Source organism: Pagrus major, chromosome 20, assembly GCF_040436345.1.
Source record: "Pagrus major chromosome 20, Pma_NU_1.0".
Lineage (NCBI taxonomy): Eukaryota > Metazoa > Chordata > Actinopteri > Spariformes > Sparidae > Pagrus > Pagrus major.
Genome location: NC_133234.1, coordinates 9982525 through 10005361, shown reverse-complemented (window position 1 = coordinate 10005361; position 22837 = coordinate 9982525). Strand labels below are relative to the sequence as shown.

Sequence of the window (22837 nt, the reverse complement as noted above, 5' to 3'; positions counted from 1 at the left end):
TTGTGTTCAACAGGCAGAATCAGAGTAACATGACTTTACAGATTATGACGCATAAAATGACAGTACACAACCACTTTCACTAAACAATACTAATCAAACCACAGGTAATGATAACAACCACCCTTGTCTATATTATAGCGCTAGTAATTGGACTCTCCTGTCAGCAATCAGTCCCTCTCATCAACACAGCAGCTGCTAGAAAGACAGAAAGTTTTACCAAACAGTCCCAGCTTTGATTTGCCAGTATGTCTGCCTTTGTTTCTTGATATTACTGCCATTACTGCAGCTCATCATAGCTCAGTTATGAGGTGAATAACAATGTGTGTATCCTCAGGCAGGCTATTAAATCCCTCCACTGTCAAACACAACCTATAGGCAGTAATCCATCCAAAGAGGCTGCAGAAAGTCTGGGAGTTGTGGAAGGCCTTCGGTCGCTGGTGGCAGATTTCAGTGATAATCATTTTAACACAAAAACTGCAAGTACCTCTTTTTACTTAAGGGTGACATATACTGGAGGACTACGCATCAAAAATCTTGAAACATGGGAATCATATTGCATGAAACCCTTTGGGCTCCGCTGATCCCCTGCCTTGCCACATTTTATTTTAACCGAATAACAGATATATCAATGTGTTCAGTCAATATCTACATGTCTCTAAACGACTGAGGCTTTTGAAATCTCAGCATCGGACAGAGCCGCAAAGCAATAAAACACAGCCGATGGTAATCTCAGAACGTAAAACACAAACGTCTGCGGCTCAAAAACGAATCCCCAAACCTGACATCTTAATGTGTCTGTTTGTATCCGAGAAGGGGACACAAACACACACTCCTGAGTCACGTTTAAGCCAGGTCCAACAGACACATGTCGCCTCCTGTCATTTTCAAGTCAGGGGAACAGGAAGTGCACACCCATGGTTACACACTAAAACACTCCTTGGCACAGCAGCCATCCATCACCTCTATTTATTTAACCAAGCCACAACGCTTAAATGGGACATTATAAAAGAGGGAATTAATTTTAAGCGTGAAGAAACCCAATTAATTCTCAGTGAGAGGGAGCTAATCAGTTTGTCACTCTCCAACCGCGCATGTGTGTGTGTCTGCATTTACAGTATGGTGTGTATGTGCATGCACATGCGTGTCAGCTTGCGTGAACGTGAATGTGAGAAACACTGTCGTCTATAATAAGCAGTGGTTATGTGCTAGTGTTTGAACAGGCAAGTTCATCTTATCCACTGTTACTACGCAAGACGCACAACCGGTTTCAGCGTCCTCACACTCACACCTGGACCTCACATGCAAGCGACATTAATCAGTTGCATTATTTTAATCTCTGGTCAATCTTTCCTCTAGTCACCAAAATGCTTGCTTTAGGTTTGCATCAGGCAGTAAATATCTGCAGGACAAGGGCCAATTTGGTGGCTGCAGAAATCTCCATTCACATGACAAAATATATGAGAAAGAAAAAGAGATCGGTACAGCACAAGGTAGTTATGGAGACTTCAAATGCTAAAGGGTGCTGTCAGAATGAGTTAGGTTTGGAGTTGAGTTTGACTGCATGCGTGACAACAAAGACAAGAAATACAAAAAGAAAACATGACAAGCAATGACATAAATTGGATCCAAAGGACATGGCACACAAACAAAACTTAATGAACAAGCTGTGAGTGTGACAGAATACAGCGTGTGTGTCTACTTTCGCTGAGTCTTTTCACCTGACACTCACAACCCGAGCAAAAACTTGTTAGTCTTGAAGGTGACGGACTGGCTTACAATTTCTTTCGAGCCGAACCAGTTTCAAGTTGAAAAGCTCTGAGTGTGAAACCATAAAAACATCACAATGAACCTGACAGTTCAACAAGCCAGCAAAGTAGAAGCCTGACAGACTGCTGCTGTCTGCTTTAGGCTGCAGGGCTGATCAGAAGCCTTGAAGCCATGGATGAGCCGGCAAGCAGGAAGCTTCCAAAGACATCATGCTGTCAAAGATCAGGAGCAAAAGTGACCAGTGTTGAAATGCTCTGCCTCGGGAGCTGGGACAGGAAAAATCAGCTTCATGTTTACAGGTCTGTTTTCTTTTTGCAGTCTCATGAGAAGAATGGAAGTGTATTTCTTGACTAAAGGTGCACTATGGTACACTAGAGAATTAGTGGGCAGCATATGACCAGAATAACCACTAACTGCTGCTAAGTGTAGCTGCCATTAGCTTGTTAGCTTAGTTAGCAGTGCAGCTGGCAGCCTGGATTGTGAAGTTAGAGAATCGGAGTAGTGTTGGTGAGCTTTGGACCGGGACAAGCTGGGACTAGATGAACCTGCAACCAATTAATGAAAGGGAGTAGTATGTTTGGCAGGTTTAAAGTTACCCTGTAAAAGTCTCAGCACAAGTAATACTATGGAGCAATGTTTTTGACGAGTGGTACCCCACTTTGTCTGTATCTCTGTTTGTAAAGTATGCAGGCACACTAGCGATGTGCTACAAATTCCTGCTTCCAGTTTAATGCCATTCCACTGATTGACAGTTGGTGGCAGTAATGTGAAAATAGAAGAAGAAGACTGAGCTAGCAAACAGGGAGGTAAACAATGCAGATCTTAATTAAAAAATAGCTTTCCAAATGTTTTGTGAGCGGTGAAATGTAATCTATATGTTTGTTAGGCATCAAGAATACCTGTGAATTTGTTTTAAAAGCGAGTAAAAGAACATTTTTAAATACAGCTGTTTGCACGATGGTGATTAGGTAACGTATCTATTTGAGTCTTTGTTCGATTATTAACTGAAAACTTTGTACCGTACCATGAGACCACAGAGCAGCTTCTTTTCTCAGGCAGTGAGAACCCTCAATTCATCCTCAGCACTCAGCAAAGTATTTTTAATAGTCTTCATTTTATGACTTATCCAACCTGGATACGTCAGAAAGTCTGAACATGACAGCCCTAAATAGATCCATTGACTGTTTGCTCTGTTTAATCCTCCATAAAATCAAATTGATTAAAAAGTATCTTAATCATACTGCAGAGGACTTTTAATTATGAATTATGAATGTTATGAAACAATCTCAGTTTAAAAACTGAGGAGACTGTCAGGACCAAAACAACAAATAAAATATTGTGATCAGTTCAGGTCTTGTTGGCTCAAACTTGAACATAGTGATGATGTAATCTGCCACACATTTAGAACGTATGTATGTAATATAGAGTAAGGGGTTTTTTGACCCAATATACTAAAAATGGGGCCGAAGCAGAGCAAATTGTTGTTTGTTATCAAACATTTTTTATGGCCTGCAGGGCTGGTTTAGCATGATGCAACTTGTCAACACTGCTGGAGTCATCACAGTTAAGTGCCACCCAAGTGATGCTGACCTCCCTCCTCTCCCACATAAACACACTCACACCATCACACCATTTCCAAAGCACACATGCAGACACACACAAAATCTCCTCCTTCACACAACGCCTTATCCTCCTCCTCTGCGCTCCTCTCCCATCTTTACTGAATCTCTTTGTGCCTCTTCCTCTCCTCTCTCTTGTGTATGATCTGATCGGAGCTGCGCCAAGCTGAGCTGGCCTGAATAAAAAAGGCTAAGAAAGCCTTGGCTGAGTGGAGCCCCCCTAAAAAGAGTCAGAGACAGAAAAGGAGAGCGAGAGGAGCAGTGATATAGCCGACCCAAAACCTAATAACCTTAATTAGACGGGACTCAAATGATGAATGGGGTGAACCAAAATGAGGTCAAGAGGATGGAAAAAAAATATAAAAACATGTCAGCGTACAGATGGACGGACAAGTGGCAAGAAGAGGGCAGAGCGGGACATGAAGAGAGGACAGGGGACGGTTGATATCAGTGCACAGGGTCACATACAGTAAGGTGGCAGTGTTAACGTGCACGTGAACCTTGGCACTCAAGTAATGGTATACTCATGCCAGTTATGATTTGGATAAAATATTCCAGAAATGTTGGCATCTGTTGCTGTTTCTCATCAAAGCATGTATTTGTGTTTTGATGAAAAATTGGTTTTGTTGCTATGGTGATAGACCAAGAGACATGCATCAAGGGCCTCTGTCTGGACTCAAACACCTCCGTTCTTTTTATAGCTTTTATTTTAAAGGTATAATATGTAGGCTTTGTCGGTCGCTGTTTGTGAACACATCATTTAGAGGTGGCCCCCCCCCGCTCCGGCTCAACAGAGACACAGAGAGAGATCAGCGGTGGCCAAGCAAGCTACAGAGTGAATGAAGAGAGGGAGCGACATTAGTGAGAACAGTCATGAAAATAAAGCTTAATACTTAAGAGAGTGCAGCGAGAGGGCAGGATCTCTGCAGATACAAACACCACCAAACTTCTAGCAGGTCATGAGTGATGACTGAGAGAGATTACTTTGGTATGTGTCCAGGGTTCGAGTTATAATCCGAGTTTTGTGGGGGCTTCACTTCCCCGCTCTTTATGCAAATATTCACCCACATCACTAGAACAAACAGATACAATGCTTTAGAAACACAGGATATTGCCGTTACTAGAGGTATGACAGCGCAGAGAGAGAGACTGACGTGGTCATTCTCACTGTCATTCAGAAGAGAATATACTCATTACATTGACAAATTCATTACTTATGATTGAAATAATGGTTGTTGGTAATGTATTTGTGATCCCCACAGATGTGTGATTTTACTGGTTTCATGTGAGCTCAGCTCCCATTGGCTCCCACGTAACTAGTTTTATGAGTCTATACAATGTTTTTGAGAAAAATCGGCATAGAATATTTTTATGGGGGGTTTCTTGGGGAGTGGGAGCCTGTAACATTGAGTTACAGCATCACATGTACGCTTTGTTTATTGAAGAAGGTACAGAGGCAGATACAGCAATGGAAACTAACCTCCTGTTGGAAAAACACAACTTTCTTTCATTGTACATTGTACATGTATTTTATGTACATTTTATATTTTGTGCATTGTTTCAGTGTTAACAATCTGTACTAGAATACATGATATGTTTCAGCACAAAGCTCAGTCAGTCAGAGGTCAGATCTATTGCTGCCCTTTTGGCAACATTACAAAAGTTAAAAAAAACAAAACACAAATACAGTACAACAGAGATCATGAGCCAGACTGCTACGAATGATACCGTTATACTGTACACATTTTAGAATACAACTTCATTAATCTTATACACTATGTTTAATTTCATAACATATTCAACTGAATCGTTTCTTAAAAATGATGTTACATAAAACCTAAAGGCTCTTAGTATTCATATTACAACTGGGACCATTTCATAGTGGGCAGGACACCGGGACTTGAAAGGGAAATTCTTTCATGTCTTTTTATTCATGGCAAAAGGGAGACCCATGCAGTCGCATGGTATCAAAGGTTCATTTAAACATCTTAAACTGGGTGAGACCTCAAAGGGAATATGGCCAATAGTGAGTTACTTTGTAAATCTAAATGCAGCTTGTGTCTCTATCTGCGTTCCTGACTCACTTCAGCACAGCTGCTCCTAAACATGAAGAGACGTGGCTGAGAGACGGGAAAAGAGGAAGAAAAAGAGGGTGAGAAAGGACCAATATAGACATCACAAGCTGTGCTGTCCACTCTGAACCGAGGTGGAAAAACGATACAAAGAGAGAGTGAGAGAGACAAGCTAAGAAGTGTGAGCACATGAGAGCGGCAGATGGACCAACAGAAAGGACAGAAAGGAGTTTATAGAAAAGGCTAAATCTGGCCCGTGGTACAGAAGTACCTCTTTGTCACTGCCGCATCATACAGCAAGCTCCGAGAGCACTTGGATCACATATTTTTTAGTTATGTGGTATTATTACTTTGACAAGCCGCAGTGATGACAATGTTAAAGTACAGTCTGCCAGCTTTAGTTTCGGGGTATTTTCATCACAACCAGATGAACACTGAAAGTACTAAAGCCCTCTCTTAGAGCCGGTTCTCCTAGTCTACGGGTGCCAAAAGTATTTGGACAGATTAAGATTAGGTTTACATTCAAAAAGTAGTCACTTTCACTATCAACAGCCCAACGCTGACAGGACTTTGCCGTATGAAAACAGCGGATTAAACGGCAGTCAGCCGGTAGGATAACTGCAGAAACATGGTAAAGTAGTTTTCACTTGTTCACTCGTCACGGATGACTAACAGCGATTTTCCAATCATAGCTTTGCAACCATAACTAGACATGGCTGGTCTGTCATGGAGCAGCGACACTTAACATTAAAAGAGTACGGAGGTGTGTGTGTTTTTTTGTATTTTAGCCTTTCCAAAACCAAGTAAACAAGAGCAACAGTGTAAAAAAATGGATTAAACGGTGTATTTATCTTCTCTAACGTAAACTGCAGTCGTTAGCATGTCAGGCTAACCAGCTTTCTATCTACAGTAGTAAAAACTGAGCATGACTTCCAAGGCCATGAGCTTATTATTCCTACATTAGTTTGTGGGTTGCAGGTAAAACACCTTATTATTATCTTTAAGGCTTAAAGTGAAAGCTTTACTATGTGTTATTTGAAAATACCGCATCATCAAATATATGAACCAAGCAGCCAAACAGCAATTTTGGAATTAAATAACAGTCTGGTCTTCTAGTTTTCCTTGTCATATTTATCATTCTAAGACTAAGAAGCTTTATCCTGCAATGCAAGAACAATGCTGTTTATTTATTTAGCATTACATGCCTCAGTCACAGTTTTAGCCTCAATATTTTAGCATGTCATCATGTATGTAGCAATCAAGGACATACTATGAGAGACTCACATTTTAAAACAAGTCGGCTTGAAACACTAAAAAGCCGGCTAGGAGGCAGCATTTTCAAACAATTCATGGTGCTAGCACTGGCTTAATTAGCTAATTAGCAACAGCTGACAAAATGTTCCTGCTCGATTTTTCACTTCTGAAACCAGAAACTGATGGTTGTGGGCTACAAATGAGAACATGCTTTTGTCTACCTCCGTCTAAAATTAAGGACCAATTGTTTCAAAAATGACTTGATGATTTTTGATTTTCATTGTAAAATGTGAATGTGCCGTGCGAGAACTGTAAGTTTAAGACGTGTAGCGACTGAAAGGTTCTTAGCGAACAGAATACAAGGCCGGCAAAAGTCTAATCACATTAATGTTGCTTTAAACAGACCTTCAAACCTCACCATCCTGCTACAGAGCTTAAGTACCAACAAGCATGACTCCACCAATCATTTCTGAAATAATACTAGAAGTAGCCAAGATGAACTGCATGACTTTAACATACATGCACATCCTTAAGCTCCATAGCAGGAGCATTAAGTTTTAATAAAGCGCTATAGGTCTTTAATGATTAATCCAAAGAGGAATTAAATGCCTTCAAATTGTAACTGAAAAACTGAAATCATTATTGCATTACGCTTTTGCATCCAAAGGCATTAGTAAAAAGATTTCTACTAATATTTCCTATTCTGAACATGGACATCCTTACATGGAGTCTTACAAAACAAAAAATAATTCCAGCGAAAGCTAATTTAATAAGGCCTAGGAAGGCTTTTGTTCTCTGAGCGTGTGTGAACACTTCAAAGCAGATTCACCTGCATTATTCTGAGAAGAATAGCATGCATTATGCAGTATTTTGGCTTTTCAAGAGTCACATTCACTTGCATTACACAGCAAAGACAACAGGCATTATACAGGCGTATCGGTTCATATCCTCCCAGTTATTACTGCCTCTCCTCTCCGAACAGAGGAGATTCTGAGTCGGTGGCTTGTAATTGTTGTTCTTGTTCTTGATGTTGTTTATGGTTAATTAATGAGCTTGTGGATCAAAGGGAGAATCCCTGATCCCACTGGAAGTTTCGACCCATATCTCTTCTCTATCCTCCAAGAGCGCTCTCCCGCTACTTATCAATACAACAGAGCAGATATAAAAATACACCATGGGATAACAAAAACCAAAAAAAGTTCTGCTGTAACTGCAACGGCATAGTCACAAGACTTCTAATGTAGTTAGAGTCTGTTTGTTTATTGGATGTGAGTCAGACGACTGCTGAACAACAGACGAGTTGGTTTACGACCAACGAGATGCTTTAGTTTTAGCTGCTTTCTAATTATTTACATCAGCGGGTATCTTGAGTAAGAATATGTTGTTCTGTAGCAGTGACTGACCATGACTTACTACCTCTGCACAGGTTTATTTGTGTTTTTTATTAACAGCTGCTGAGGTTTCTCATCTTCCAGTCTGTATTATGGTTAACACTTTCAAGTATTGTAACACATTTTTTTCACGAGCCAAATGGACACGTTACAAAACAGTATTAGTCTGCACTGTGATATCTCTTCAGGCAATTGTGTTGGACCACTGCTCTAATAAACTGGCTAACCATTAGTGCTTAGAACGTGCACGTGCTACAGTAACCTGTTTAATATGATGGTCATCGACAGAGACTGACAAAAGTCATAAAAACTACTTCATGTATCTTCAAAGCCTTCATGAAAATCTCCATGCTTAGACAAGCAAAATCAAAGTAGAAATAAAGTCGTTAGATATAATTCATCTACACTCTGCTGATCTGCTTCATCAGGACTGTGTGGGTGTGCTTTGATCATGTGTGATGTACGGTAATAAAACGACCTACCAACTGACATCACGTTATGATTCAGATGTTGCCGAATGCTGATTTATGCACGAAAGAACATGACATCACCTTTTCCTAGCTGAGCCCCATCCACTTTAAAGGAGGCATAATATGCTCATTTTCTAGCGCTGTAGTCCCCCTCTGTCTGACAAGCTCCGTTTTAGTGCCTGTCTCTGTAAGGGCCCCCTCCCAAATACCCAGTCTCCTCTTGATTAGTCAGCTCACACGCCTGCAGTACTACTGTTCATACCTGCGCTTTTCTTCCACCATGGTTTAATGGCAAACAACTGGAGAATAAGCTCCACCGACTGCTTATCTTGTTGCTCGAGTACAGAGGTGGATGGAAACTTATATTAATAAGCATTTTCTTTTGCAAGATTGTGCTACATTTGGATGGAAACTTGGCAAATGAAAAAAGAGGACCAAACTGATGTCTAAAATTTGGGAGGTTTTCATAGCCCATAAGGATAAAAATGTATTATCTTATAACATAAATATACCACAATTTTGTCACTACATAATGAAGCCAGAATGTTTTTTTGATTTTAGAAGTATTCATATTGCAGATTGCAGGCCGAGGTGAGGTGGATTCCCAGATGTCAAACATTGATGTGAAGATGCCGACCATATTATCAAAAGAAAAAGATGCACTATGTGTTTAAGTATATTTGTATATAAATAATTGCATATATGTTCTGTAATCTATGTCGTGGGAAGGAGTTCATGAACTTCCATTTTGTTATGCAACCCTGTGTTGTATAATGGCGATTAAATTACCTTGTACCTTGTATCTGCAACTACAGACTTAGTTTCTATCAATTGTTTTTCAACTATTCAAGGGTGAAAGTTGACTTTTGACCTTGGCAGCAGTACTTAGCCAAAAAAAAAAGTTCACTCAAGGTCCCTTTACAAGCTTTTACTAAAGCTCTTGATTGCATCTCAAATGGAGTTTGCTCAGTTGATATATATAAATGATATATATAGTTGGACATGTGGTTGTATTCGGTAAGACATTCAGTCTGTAGTACATTTTTCTTAGCCTTCACTTTGGTATGTTTAACATTCAACCCATTCAGCTATTCAGCATTAAAAAGTTCCTAAAAACATATAAATTTGGTTTTCTCAAACACAAAGATACCCTGGCTTCACTCGAGAGGAGTCCCTGAACGTCTCTTTAGTAATGGCCAGAGTTGCTTAAAACCATTTTTCTCTACTTTACCGCTTCAGAGAAATCTTTCTTTTCTATGAATTCCTGTTTCATTATTTTCTGCTTGCTAGCCTGTGGCTGTCTAAATTTGATTTAGTAATGTATTCTGAGCCTATGACAATTGACATTGATGATAATAATATTGACAACACTCTGGCATAAATCAATAACAAAGGGCAACACATACAACAATAATAACAAAATGCCAAATCAATGGTGTTATCTTTTTAGTTTCACAAGTGATTAAAAATTTAACTAAAATGCAGGTGAGGGTGACTGATTTGCAGGCTCACAGGTTCAGAGAGATGGTTCGGCACCTTCAGCCCGACACCACCAGCTTGTGTGCACTGATAAGAGGATGTGTTACATCACTCCCTGCCCACCTTTTCCTTATCACTCGAGCCTCACAGATCAATGTCATGCAGTTGTGCTGTTTCTCAGAAACCTCCGTGGACATGTTAACTGCATTATGTAATCTGTTTTTATTACTCACAGACAATGAAAAGCACCACGCAATAGAGTTGAAAATTAAAATGCTTATGCCTCTATCCCCTGGAGTTGTTGTAGTTTCACTTTCTTCCCTCTTTGTTTTTATCTCCATCTGTCTTTCACTCATTTCCTTTTTTTAAAAATCTTTTCATTGACTCTCGGTTCCTTTCATTTCAGGCACCGGTCCATTGGGATATGTTAAAGTGCCCTCCTACTCTGATAGCTTTTTAAAGCCACTTAGATCAGACATCCATGTGGATTCATGTGAGAAACCCCCACTCATCTGGTCAAAAATGTGCACATCTGCTGAATGCACGTGTTCATGAACACACCTCATATCGCTTTCTCACTCGTACGGCTGAGAAGTGAAGAAGCGAGTGAGAGGGCGGCAGCAGAAGAGAAGGTCCTGGAGTCATCAGAGGGTAAAAATAAAAGCTTCCTCCTCAAGTCACTGCAGTATATCAGGCTACGTTGTTAGTGAGCTTAATATGAGTCAAGGATTGAGCAAAACTAGGGGAAGCAATGAAGAAAAAGAAAACAGGATTTATAAGAGAATTCAGGTAGGAAAAACTTCTTCCAAGAGAGGAAAGCAAGAACTAAGGAGAAGTCGGTTTAACACTATTAACACTATGGTCAATTTCTAAGTCGCTTGTCCTACTCTGTGTGTCGCAGTTAAACTAGAATGGCACTCAGTAGAGTGTATACTTCCACCAAGGCTCAACAGTCCCCTTTTATATACACAGATTGATACCAGCCACCTAAATGGCCCGAGTGTTCCCATCAACATCCATGCTTTATAACCTAAGACATTTGTCGAAAATGCCCTTTCTTGCAATGTTAAAGAAAGTGAGAAAACATTTCTGGATCCATCCCTTTATTTGGACCCGCACCAAAAGTTAATGAGGTCTGTTCTGGGCTGAGACCAGTCCTCCATCCAAGTTTTGTGGAAATCTGTTCTGTAGTTTTTGTGTAATCCTGCTGACAAACCAACCAACAAACTAACGGACACGAGTGAAAACTAAACCTCCTTAGCGGATGCATATCTTACCACTAATCATGTTCTACATTAATTTGAACATAGAAGAGTGCAAAGAAAATGCCATTAAAGCCACACTGATTAATATTTTTATATTAACATTGGATCAAGTGACTATGTATAATGTTAAATAGTCATAGTAGCAAACCCAAGTCCGATATCACAAAAGTTTACAGTTTGCCTCAGTTGCAGAGTGTTTTCTCTCTTTGGAGCTCATTGTTTGGGTGGTTCCGGTTTGCAAACTCCATTCTCCTTAATCGTGTTTCCAGCAACAGCTGGCAGCTGTTTTCAGCAAATAAGCTCTAATAAATCAGATGAACTACTCCTACACTACCTGTCCAGCACCAAACAGCAGAAAGGCAAAGTTAGGGACTAGCTTAGTGGAGCATTTAGCAACTAAAGAGCTAAAGGAGAGTGAATATTGGATGACTTCTGCTGGATGACAGATAAAGATATGTGTACTGGAAAAGGGGTGATGGAGTGAATATGTTAGCTATTGATGGCATGGCCGATGGAGTTTTTCCCCCTAAATTTAAATTTAATTTTTAGTGCCACATTTAATGCCTTAAATGCTGAAATCAGTAATTGGAACTTTCAAAACTTTAATTAAGATCATTTATCTTGAGAGTTATTCTATTTCATAACAGAAGAGAATGAGGAGGAAAAGAGCAAAGAGTGCCTTGAGATTTGGCTCAAATACAAACAAGTCAAAGTCAATACACAGCATTAGCATTATTAAATTAAAACTGAAGTAGGTCACAAACACGGGCGTGTTTCCCACGTTAACGAAGGCTGAGCCCTGTCCAATATTTATTTGTGTCTGGCAGGCCCGTATGTATCCAACAAGGCTCGATGTGACATTTTCAAAAATCAATAACTCCCTGGGTCAGATTCTGTTTCAGTTGCTGCTGCGAGACAGCTGAATCAGCAGTGTTGACAGCTGCTCATGTAAATCACACAATTTATGAATCCTCGCATCAGGACGGACAGTAGGACTGCTGAGCCTGATTGAATACACGCATACACACACTAACACACTTTAATATCTAAAACTGATTGTGAACAATAAAAAAAATATCCTGTGATTTAGACATTGACTGGTATCCTTTGGCGAAGAACCAGCACTACCCTCATTGCTTCAGCCACTTTCACCTTTTGATATATTTCCACGAGGCAACTAGTTACGTATCAGGGACAGGAAAACCCTTGCGTTCTGCATGACAGGCGTATTTAAACAGAAAACCGCACAGCTTGGTTGGCCTGGGATCAGAGAAGAGCCTGTGGTGCGATTGTGTCCCACACAAGTCCTCCACACTCACTGTGAAAACCGGATGGAGAATGACAGCCAAGCAAATGGACAAATAAATAAGTAAACACCATTAAAAATGCACCACACATACATGTGCATAAATAACTGAAAACACAGTTTGGCCAAACACAGGCGGGATTATTTCTTATTAAAGAAATATAAAACCATGGATTAATTATTCATGTAGCAGCCCCCCCACACCTCACCACCCATTACAATGCACAGATGTTGTCTTTACTTTCCTCTGCTGATGTCACTCTTGCTGGGAGTATTTCCTCATCGGTCATTCTAACAGGAAAGTGGAGACAACTCCCATCATCTGTCACACAGTTGGTAACATTACGCCCGATGTCCAGTTAGAGATCCTCACCACGCACTGTGATCAATATTTTTGAGGAGAAGCAGCTCAGGGAGTAGCTCTCGGTGCTGTTAAGAGTTTTAAATCAATGCAGCTGCAGAAAGTACAATTTTCTCCTTTATTTAGACAGAGTAGTTGGGCGCTGCACAGCTCTCACAAGCCCTAAAAACTTTAAAACATGTTTTATCAGTCTTTATTTAACTTAGCTTGCTAATGGACCAATTTGGGTGTTTCTCAACGCAAGGCTCCAAAAGATCAGTGGCATTAATAAATCATTATCACATATAAATTAAATTACTGTAAACAAACAAGATTAGCGGCTGCTACACTATTTTTTGCACTGCGTGGCAGCAGCTGAAGCAACAATATAGTGAATTGTGCTATTCATCCGGAGCAAACAGAGCGAATGCTGTTTGAGGTTTTGTCACTGGCAGATGACACAAAGAGGGACATTGAGATCGAAAAAAATCATGTTTATCCTCTTCAGTAAAGCAAACAGGATGACCTTATCATGAAGAAATAACTGGGTTATGTGACCCAATTTTATATAAAGAGACTACAAATAACCATGTTTTCTTGATAAACAGTAATTATATAAATTGTGCTTGACATTTTGTGGAACACGCTGATTTGCCATCTTTCGAGTTAGATGAGTAGATTGATACCACTCTAACGTCAGCATAGTAAAACAAGCCAGAGCTAAAAGACAATTAGTGTATCTTAGAATAAATATGGGAAACAGCCAGCCTGGCTCTGTCTAAAGTAAAAAAATCACATTATACACATATACACATTATATCTTGTTCATTTAATCTGTACACAAAAACTAAGATGTATGTCACATTTTTATGAGTTATATGCCAGAGTATATGTTATATTTCTTAGCCAGAGCAGTGTCCACCAGGAGTCTCACCGGGAGGCATTAAAGGTGCAATACGTAAGAAACTTAGTTTGGAGCACTCAAAAAGTGACTAAAATTGTCAACAAAATGTGAAGAAATAATAAGTTTGACATTATATCAAAGACATCTATGTATTGAGTTGAAGAGATACCTACTGAAGTTAGCATGCTAACCATTTAGCCCTGGCCTGTCCTTTTTCATAATACCACTCAAAGCTCCCAGTCTGGGCTGCTAGCTACATGGCTAACTGAGCTAACTTGCTAATAGCATCTACAGTCAGCAGAAGTTAGTGGTTATATGGTGATATGCTATTTGTATGAATTTGAAAGCGCCAATTCATAAAAATATTGCACCTTTAATGTGAGGTGACAATGGTGACATCAGGCTTCACGCCGACAGTATCCCCTGCTTCCAATGTTTACGCTAAGCTAGCTATATTTAGCCTTCAGACATGAAAAAGTTGTTCTTCTCATCAAACTGTTGCACTGTTATTTTAAATGAAGTAGATTGTTATGTAAAAATGTGATGCATTCACAACCCTCCAATTCACAATGATGTGTTCCTCAATGGGAAAAGGAACATCTGGAACACAGAATTGTGGCACTTCCTTAACAAGTACCATGAGGAACGAGAAGCAACAGCACTCACCTCGATGAGTTTGCGTTCGTAGCTGGCGGCCAGCTCCTCGATGTCACCCATGAACTTATTCTGTGGGACAGGGGCCTGCTCCTCACTCGACTGCAACATTGACAGGGCTGCAGCAAAAAGACGGAGACAGGTTAGCCACGTTTACACTAACAACTTATCAAAAACACAAACTGTGAGGAAAAACTCTTTTTACAACCAATTATAAACAATGGGCTTCTGCCAATTATGCACACTGTGTCGTCCTCTATAGCGAGCTGTGTGCTTTTTTTAGCAGCGAGAGAAGAATACACAGGGAGCAACAAAACTATCTAATATACACATTACCAGTCAGGGAAAGGCCGTAAATCTTTTTTTAATTTCATTAATGGCACACTGAAATAGATATGAGTCATTCACATTACAACAAAAACATACAATCATGGAGAGAGAGGCTCACAAATACACCATCAAAAGGACACACAAATCTTAGAAAACAGGCATGCACACTTTCTTGTATGTACATTTTCCCTTCTGAGATAACTTCTTACTGTCCTGTCAAAATGATAAACTCCCATCCTCTCACCATCGTCTGTTTTACTCTCACTTCCTGTTCAGACAGAGCTTATTGTTTCTGTGCACGGCTGTAGCTCGCTAACCAGCTAAACTCATCATGACGGAGCCTAGAGCGCTGCTTCTGAGCCTATAAACATCAACTAATCGGGTTCCCTCGGCGATGAATGGCAGAACTTAGAAGAAGTGGTATCTTTTTTGCAGAGGGACGGGTTGGGAGACAGATTGTTTTTTCACCGCGGCAAAAAGCAAATTAGCGCTGTTATTTCACTGCCACCGCACACTGCCAACACCTAGACAAACACACTGAGGCTAGGAGGAGACAGACAGAGAGAGAGAAGGAGAATAAAGTACGGAGAGAGAAATTCAGCATGTCCAAAGGCTGCACTGAGCTCAGATAAACTGGTTGCTCTTAAGGGAGGACTTTTAAAGAACATATACAGCTGGACTGTGATTAGAGAAAGAGTGAACCCCCAGCCAAGTGTCTGAATGTCTAGACAGAGTGAGGCAGGTATTGATGAAGGTGGCCGGCTCTTTGTAGTTCCAAATAGATGGGGCCGCAGGGGAAAAAGCTGCTGAGAATAACCTGGGTCTGCACCTGGCAGTGTTGTAGTCAAGACCACCTAAACTGAGACTAAGAGTGTATCGAGGCTGAGACACGACCAAGACTTTGACGGGTTGAGACCAAGATAAGACCAAGACCAATGTGAGTCCTAAACTGCATGATACACACTAAAATGTGGACTTTGCCAACCATAGGCAGACATGAATTTAATCTGAATGATCCACATTCGCATAAAACACCCACAGATGAAAAAAATGAAAATTCCTCTTCATTCACCTCTTTTATTGCCATATATATTTTCAGTTGGTTGATATTATCAGCAGGTACTGGCCTATCACGCATTTATCAGTATCAGTGTATATGTTTTCCTTTTTGGTTTTACAGAACAAGATGCAGAAAAAGATGCTTGGGGTGATTTATCATTCTTACATTTCCAGTGAAGTGTATTGTTTCAGTTTGTTACTCACTGTTATCAGTATTGGTATTGGCCACAAAAGTTGTGTATCGGTAGGGTTCTAATATATATATGTGTACATGTATAAGCGTACTTTAAGATATATCTTGATAAAATAATCAAAAATCATAGTAGAGGTAGATTTTAAGTTTGGGAATTTAACTTATACAAACCCTCAGCAGCTGAAATTAACTTTTTTATTCACCACACCTTTTTCATGTTTTACCATCCACCTTACACAACCAGATGTTCTGGTTGCATTCAACAATGCATTAAACAAACAATTTAGTCGTCTTGACTTATCTTTAAATAAATTCCAGAGACTGAGATAAGAACGATTAAAAATGAGGTTGTTTCTGAGATGAGAACGAGACCTTCAAAAAGTGGTCTTAAGACCAGGACTGATCTCAAGCACTACAACACTAGCACCTGGGTCTTTCATCTTTCCAGGAACATTACAAGGTCTTCATGAAAACAAGCGTCAAGGTGTTCAAAATGTTGATTATGCCTCAGCAATGAATAAAATACCCAAAAAGATTCCGTTTATAATGGTAAGAAATGAAGAAAAGCTGTATATAAATCCCATATTTTGTATTTTTATTTGATTAATTGCTTAAACTTCCAATACATTTTAATGAGTAATTAGCTCTTAGACCCCTCAATAGCACATAACCACATACTGCATATAGAGTACACGTACAGAGACACAGACGTCAAACCTAAACGACAAAGTTCTGTCACGCTACAACCTACAATTACTGGCACAGCAAGAAAGTTACACACACAAACCAGCCCACACACAGATAAAAGGTTGTACGCACACATGAACTCACACTCTCACACTCTCACAAACACACACACACACACACACACACACACACACACACACACACACAAGCAGAGGCTGAGAGAAATGCATTATCATGGCACCTGCAAAGGGCCCGGCAGCACAGCAATCCCCAAGCTTATCTTTGGCCCACCAATAGCACTGTACTGTATACCTCAGTCAGCCCCCTAATAGCCTAGAATGCTATAGCACGCAGACACACACACACACACACACACACACACACACACACACACACACATTCATTCCCACACATAAAACGAAAATATATACGAACTGTAGAAAATACTAAAAGATGTGCTTTCACAATGAGAGGGGAATCCAAGAAGGCAGACATAAAATGGGAACAATGGCATAAAGGTGGCAAACAAACCCTTGGATACACACATACACATACACATACACATACACACACATGACACACACATGACACACACACACACACACACACACACACACACACACACACACAAGCACACAGAGGATTGCTGACGATTGCTCTTGCGGTACCAATTTGCCTCAGCTCTGAGGTTTTTTTCCCCCCCGAAGTTGGATTTCTGTTACCTGTCACATTGATAGACTCTTAATAATGAAACATACACCGATGTGTGGGTGAATGAGAGAGAGAGAGAGAGAGAGAGAGAGAGAGAGAGAGAGAGAGAGAGAGAGAGAGTGAGTGAGTGAGTGATTGAGTGAGAGAGAGAGAGGTGGGGGTGAGTTAAAGAGAGGGGGGGGGACACACAGATGTTCCTGACTCTAGGAAATTGGGCAGACAGCTGGTCTGTAATAACAAAACTAACTGAGCAAAACTTCCTAACAGCTGTGTGTGTGCATGTGTGTCTGTATGGCATGTAGAAAACATCAGAAATGTTGTGTTACATATGAGCAATCTGCCGTACTGTAAGTGCAACTACTGCAGAAAAGAGTATCAGATCATATCACAAAACTGTGTTAGTGTGTGTGTGTGTGTGTGTGTGTGTGTGTGTGTGTGTGTGTGTGTGTGTGTGTGTGTGTGTGTGTGTGTTGTGCTACACTGTGCCTTCCCAGAAGAGTGCATCCCCTGGGTTTTCACCTGAGAGAGAGCGTCTCCAGAGACTCCTCTCTAATGATCACAGAGTGTGCGCTAATGAGCCAGTTTAGTGGGGGAGTCCACTGAGAGACGGACACACACAGGCCTGTGGCTGCATCTCCACGCTGAGGAGAAGTTCCCCAAAACTGGGCTGAATGTTCAGCAAAGGTAAAACTTTGCTGAAGCTCATGTAAATAGTTACATGAGGAAAACCGGCGCAGCAAAGTTTTAGCTTTGATTTGGCAATGAATCATCCAAAGATGAAAAACGTTTGGTAAACCTGCTTTCAGATGCACAGCTCGTCCGTGTTTGTTCGGAATAAGCAGTCAGTTGATGGGATCCAGTGAGAAGTGAGAGTACAGGAGTTAACTGGAACACCTTCTACTCTTCAACCCCTGTGTCAGGTTCACATAGAGGTTCAGACAAACAGGTTTCACTTGTTATTTCTAATGATTTCTTGTTTCAAGTGAGGCTTGAAACAAAACCATCACACTCTTAAAGCTGCTGTAAGCGCTCCTGTCCATCAAGGCAGCTCTCTTTGCCTCTTTCTTATCTTCGAGCATTTTTCATCTCTTGGCCTGTTTGGTCGTATAGGTTTTCACAGGAAGCGCTGGAATTGGTAGCTTATCCTAAACAGGAGGATCCTGCTCTCCGTGCATGACATTACATTAAAACTTGTATACAGTGTGAGAGGCAGAGCCCCATTCATTCCTATGATAGCTGCTCAGTTCAATTACACAGTCTTGCCCTTGGCTGCATTTTATTTGCATCCAAGACACGTGAAACATCAACAAGGGGCTGCTGCCGATACACTACCAATTCCTTCAGGTCACAACTGAATTCCAATGTCCAATCATCCCCTGCCTTTGTGAGACCTTCATCCTTTTGTTTTCTTGGGTTTTGCCTCCCAGGAGCGCAAAGCTGCCAGGCATCATACATAGATAATGGGCTACTGTACACAATGAGTAGATTCCCCTCAGACAACAGAGGACAGAGTGAAAACACACTTAAAATTGACAGAAAAGCAGGTCAATGCTTTTTGAGGAGAGGCTATATCTGTGAATGTTAAACAAATCTTTACTGAGAGAGGTCAGGTTGTCACTAAGTGTGCAATGTCCCACCTGTTTGAATTAGCCTTTATTGGAATTTCTAAGATGGATATCACAACTTACAGAACAAACTGCTGTCTGACGTCTGTCTCATTTATCAGGCTTTGGGTGTTGCAGACAAGCAGCTGGAAACCGCCTGCAGGTCAAGAGGTTAAGAGAAAGATTGAGCATAGGTCTGTGATGGCAAAGGGTGAAACATGGACGAGCTAAGACATTCCCTCTCTGCTGTGATACCAGCTGGAAGGGCAGGCGGGGCCAGCTTGACCTCAGACGCATTACACATAGCAGCAGGTTCACACATGTACAGCCCGCACTGCGTTTCTTTTCGGCACACTCTTGAACAGAGGAAACGGCAGGAATGGATACATCCTCGTAACCTAAGTCTCCTGTGAAACAAGAAAAACCTTAAAAATCCTCTTCAAAGCGGAAGCTGTGACGGGTGATAACAGCGTTGGTGCCTGTTTTCGGGGAAGCGGGGCAGAGGCTGACACACTTGACTAATGTGGCTCTGTCCATTAGCAGTGAGGAGACGTGGCTCTGCAATCCGCGACCCCGAGCACGCAGCGGGGCCGGAGAACAAACAAACGGTCGTCCGCCCCTCTCCAGCCGAGGCCGCTCGGCGAGCCGGAGCGAGCCGGAGCGAGCCTGCTAAATAAAACATGCGCAGGGCTCCCTCAACAATAGCACTAATGTGCAATCAAGTGAAGCGCTCCTTGTAATGCCGTAACAGCACAAACCCGCAGCACTCACACCACTGTGAAATTGGGGCTCTTCTGAATCTCGTCTTCCGTATCTTATCTTCTTATGAGATCGCTCCATCCCTCCCAGCTCCCGCTTCCCATCCTTTGTTCTTTCTGGTTTTCGTGCCCCTAACTTTCTTTCATCTTTATTTCCTTTCAGAAACATGTCCTTGTTTTTCTTCTCCTTTGTGAAGTATTGATTTGGTTTCTTTTTTTGCCCGACTTTCTTCTAAACTCCTTCGCTCTCCATCCTATGCTCGCTTATGCAACCTTCATTCATCCTTTTTCTTCATACGTCCTGTTCTTTTGAAATCTTCCTCACTTCTTACCTGTTCATCCTCCTCCTCCTCCTCCTAATTATCTTTCTCTCATCTCTCCTTTAATTCCTCCTCTTATCAATCATGCATTGCCATTCAGTTTCACCAGGCAGCGTACTGTGCTGTGGCATTGCAGCAGTCCCATGCCGCTAATCGCTTACGCTGTGAAGGCCGGCCACTTTCCACCATGCATATTAATGAGAACATGCATACAAATTTTCACACGTGCACACACCTACACACCAAGTGAACACCACACAATCAGACAAACATCAGAGAAAATTGAGGTTCAAGGTTCATCTGTTTTTCATTATAAAACGTTAAGATCAAAAATCAGGAGGAAGAAAAAATGTCTTTGTGCCTCGCTGCACTAACAACAGCAAGCACACACACACAGGCACACACAAAGTTGAGTTAATCACGCAGTCGGGCCATACATTTCTGATGGGCTAGCTAGGGAGCAGGCAGGCAGCTGACTGAGTTAATTAACGAGCACTAATCAAAAGCAATCTTCTTTCATTTTCTAATCGTTCTCAGTTCATTTCTTGCGTCCCCCTCCTTCAGATAACAGAGGCCTTTGTGTATCAGTCCATGTATGTGTGTTGAAAAAAAAAAAAAGAGAGATCAGGCCAGCTTGCTGCACAGAACAAACACTTCAAGATTTTTCATTTGCTCGTACGTGAGGCAGAAGGTGTGGAAATTCTCTGTTCGCCTCGCTCTGATGCCTCCAATCAGGGAGCTCAAGGGCCTGCTGATCAGGAGTGGAGAAACACCGACATCCTGGTCACACATGTATTTATGAAACATACTGGGCTAGTCTACACCTGTCTCGAGCTTTCTTTAGCTCTCTGAGGTGACAGGAAAGATGCTGCTGCTGCTATCATGATGGGAAAAGATGCGTCATGGAGAGAACAGGGTTGTTTGGTTTGAGCTTGGATGAGAGATTTCACTACAAAAAATACTAAGCAATGTGAACACAAAATGGTCGGATGCATCTGAATCTCAAAACATCAAATCCTCCTCAAGATCGAACAGCTTAAAGTGTTATTGATTACAACCCATCCATTTCATTCACGTTACAACACTGCTGTAGTTCGAATCAGCTGACCCCTCAAGTTTGTGCCCTAGCTAATGTTGCTAATTGGGGCAGTCATGTGACAGTATGTTGAGTGCAAACTGTAGAACTACGTTTTTTTCTCCCACAAACTACCAAGACTGATGATCACTGACGAAACACGGATACCACGTGATACCAACAGCATTATACTATTGGCTGACCCACCTTGGTATAAAGCTAGAACCAACGGTCCATTTTGGACCTGAGGAACATTTTAAAATGATTAATTCACAATCATAATAATGTTTTTAAGGAGAAGAGCTACTTTATTCTGCACCTTTCTACAAGCTCTGTAGATTTTTTTTGTTTGTTTGTTTTTCTAAATGATTTGTCTACATAAAAATGTTATTAATGTGACTTTTAAATATACAGGATAATATACTGGATGATTAAGTTAATATGACACCCTGTGTGATGTTGATGTTCGTGTTTTGTTCTACACACACAGTAAAAAGCTCTTGATGTATAAAAATAAACCTACAACATACACACACTCATGCCTATCATTTCGAAACCATCTGGCTGTTTGTGTGCATGCTCTACTTTCAGGTCAAGAGTGTTTTTTTTTTTGTTTTTTTTTTGCTCTGTTCTTGGAAATCTAGAATAGCCCCAATCAGAGCAAACCACTGCCATCTCCCATCTATCACGACAAAACCACAGCCCTTTTCAGCTCGCTTCTAGCCATGTATCACACAAAAGGTGAAAAGCGGTCGAAAAGTACTTTTCTTCCACCCCTGAATATCCCTTTTCACACCTCACACCAGGTCAAATTATGTTTCAAGTCTTTGAATGGAAACCTCAAAGCAATTTCGTTCCTGGAAATGGAAAAAGTGCAAAACATCATGATTTCAACTTGATTGTACTTTTTGATCACACTGTGACCTGCTCCCTTAACACAACGTCTCATTAGTTTCAAAGCATCAACTGAATAACCATGATGTTATACATTAAGTGTAAAATCAGATGGCAGATGGTCAGAAATACTGAGAGACAGACCTTTCCTATTTACCAGCCAATTATTGTAACAGGAAGAGATGTCTCACGCCTGGTGACATAAGAGGATCTAAAGATGGTCATGACTCATGCGGAACATTTGTCATGGGAGGAAAACATTATCAGTGTGTTGCTGTTTTTTACACCTATGGTCAGATTTTGTAACGATAACATGGTCACAGTCAATAACACATGTTGACAGACTCCCCGTGGCTTGATATTTGAATATTTTACTTATCATAGTTCCACTACCACTTAGCTACACTGCTCTTTAAAGCTGCATGTAGATATCAATGTTGTCATATGAATTATGGAAAAAATAGCAGAATATGAAAGAGGTCACTCGTAGTGATGAACCAACAGTGAATTATCATCCAGTTGTGCTTTTTTCTCAACACCCCGAAGCATTTTAGCCCTTTTCAGCTCACTGTTTTCATTTTATGGCCCACCACTTATCTGTTTTGATTCACTCATCATAATCACCAATATTCCAACACATTTATTTTGTTTAATAATAAACCATTAGGTTTGTATTGTACAGTAT

At 40.8% G+C, this 22837-nt stretch overlaps 1 protein-coding gene across 2 annotated transcripts in view; it reads right to left on the bottom strand.

Annotated features, from left to right (window-relative positions):
• Window positions 1-22837, bottom strand: part of snx29 (sorting nexin 29) — a 148204-nt gene that overhangs the window by 60008 nt on the left and 65359 nt on the right. For both annotated transcript variants that reach the window (XM_073490286.1, XM_073490287.1), the window contains one exon: window positions 14534-14640. In XM_073490286.1, the coding sequence (XP_073346387.1) occupies window positions 14534-14640 (107 nt within the window). The remainder of the gene's footprint in view (window positions 1-14533; window positions 14641-22837) is intronic.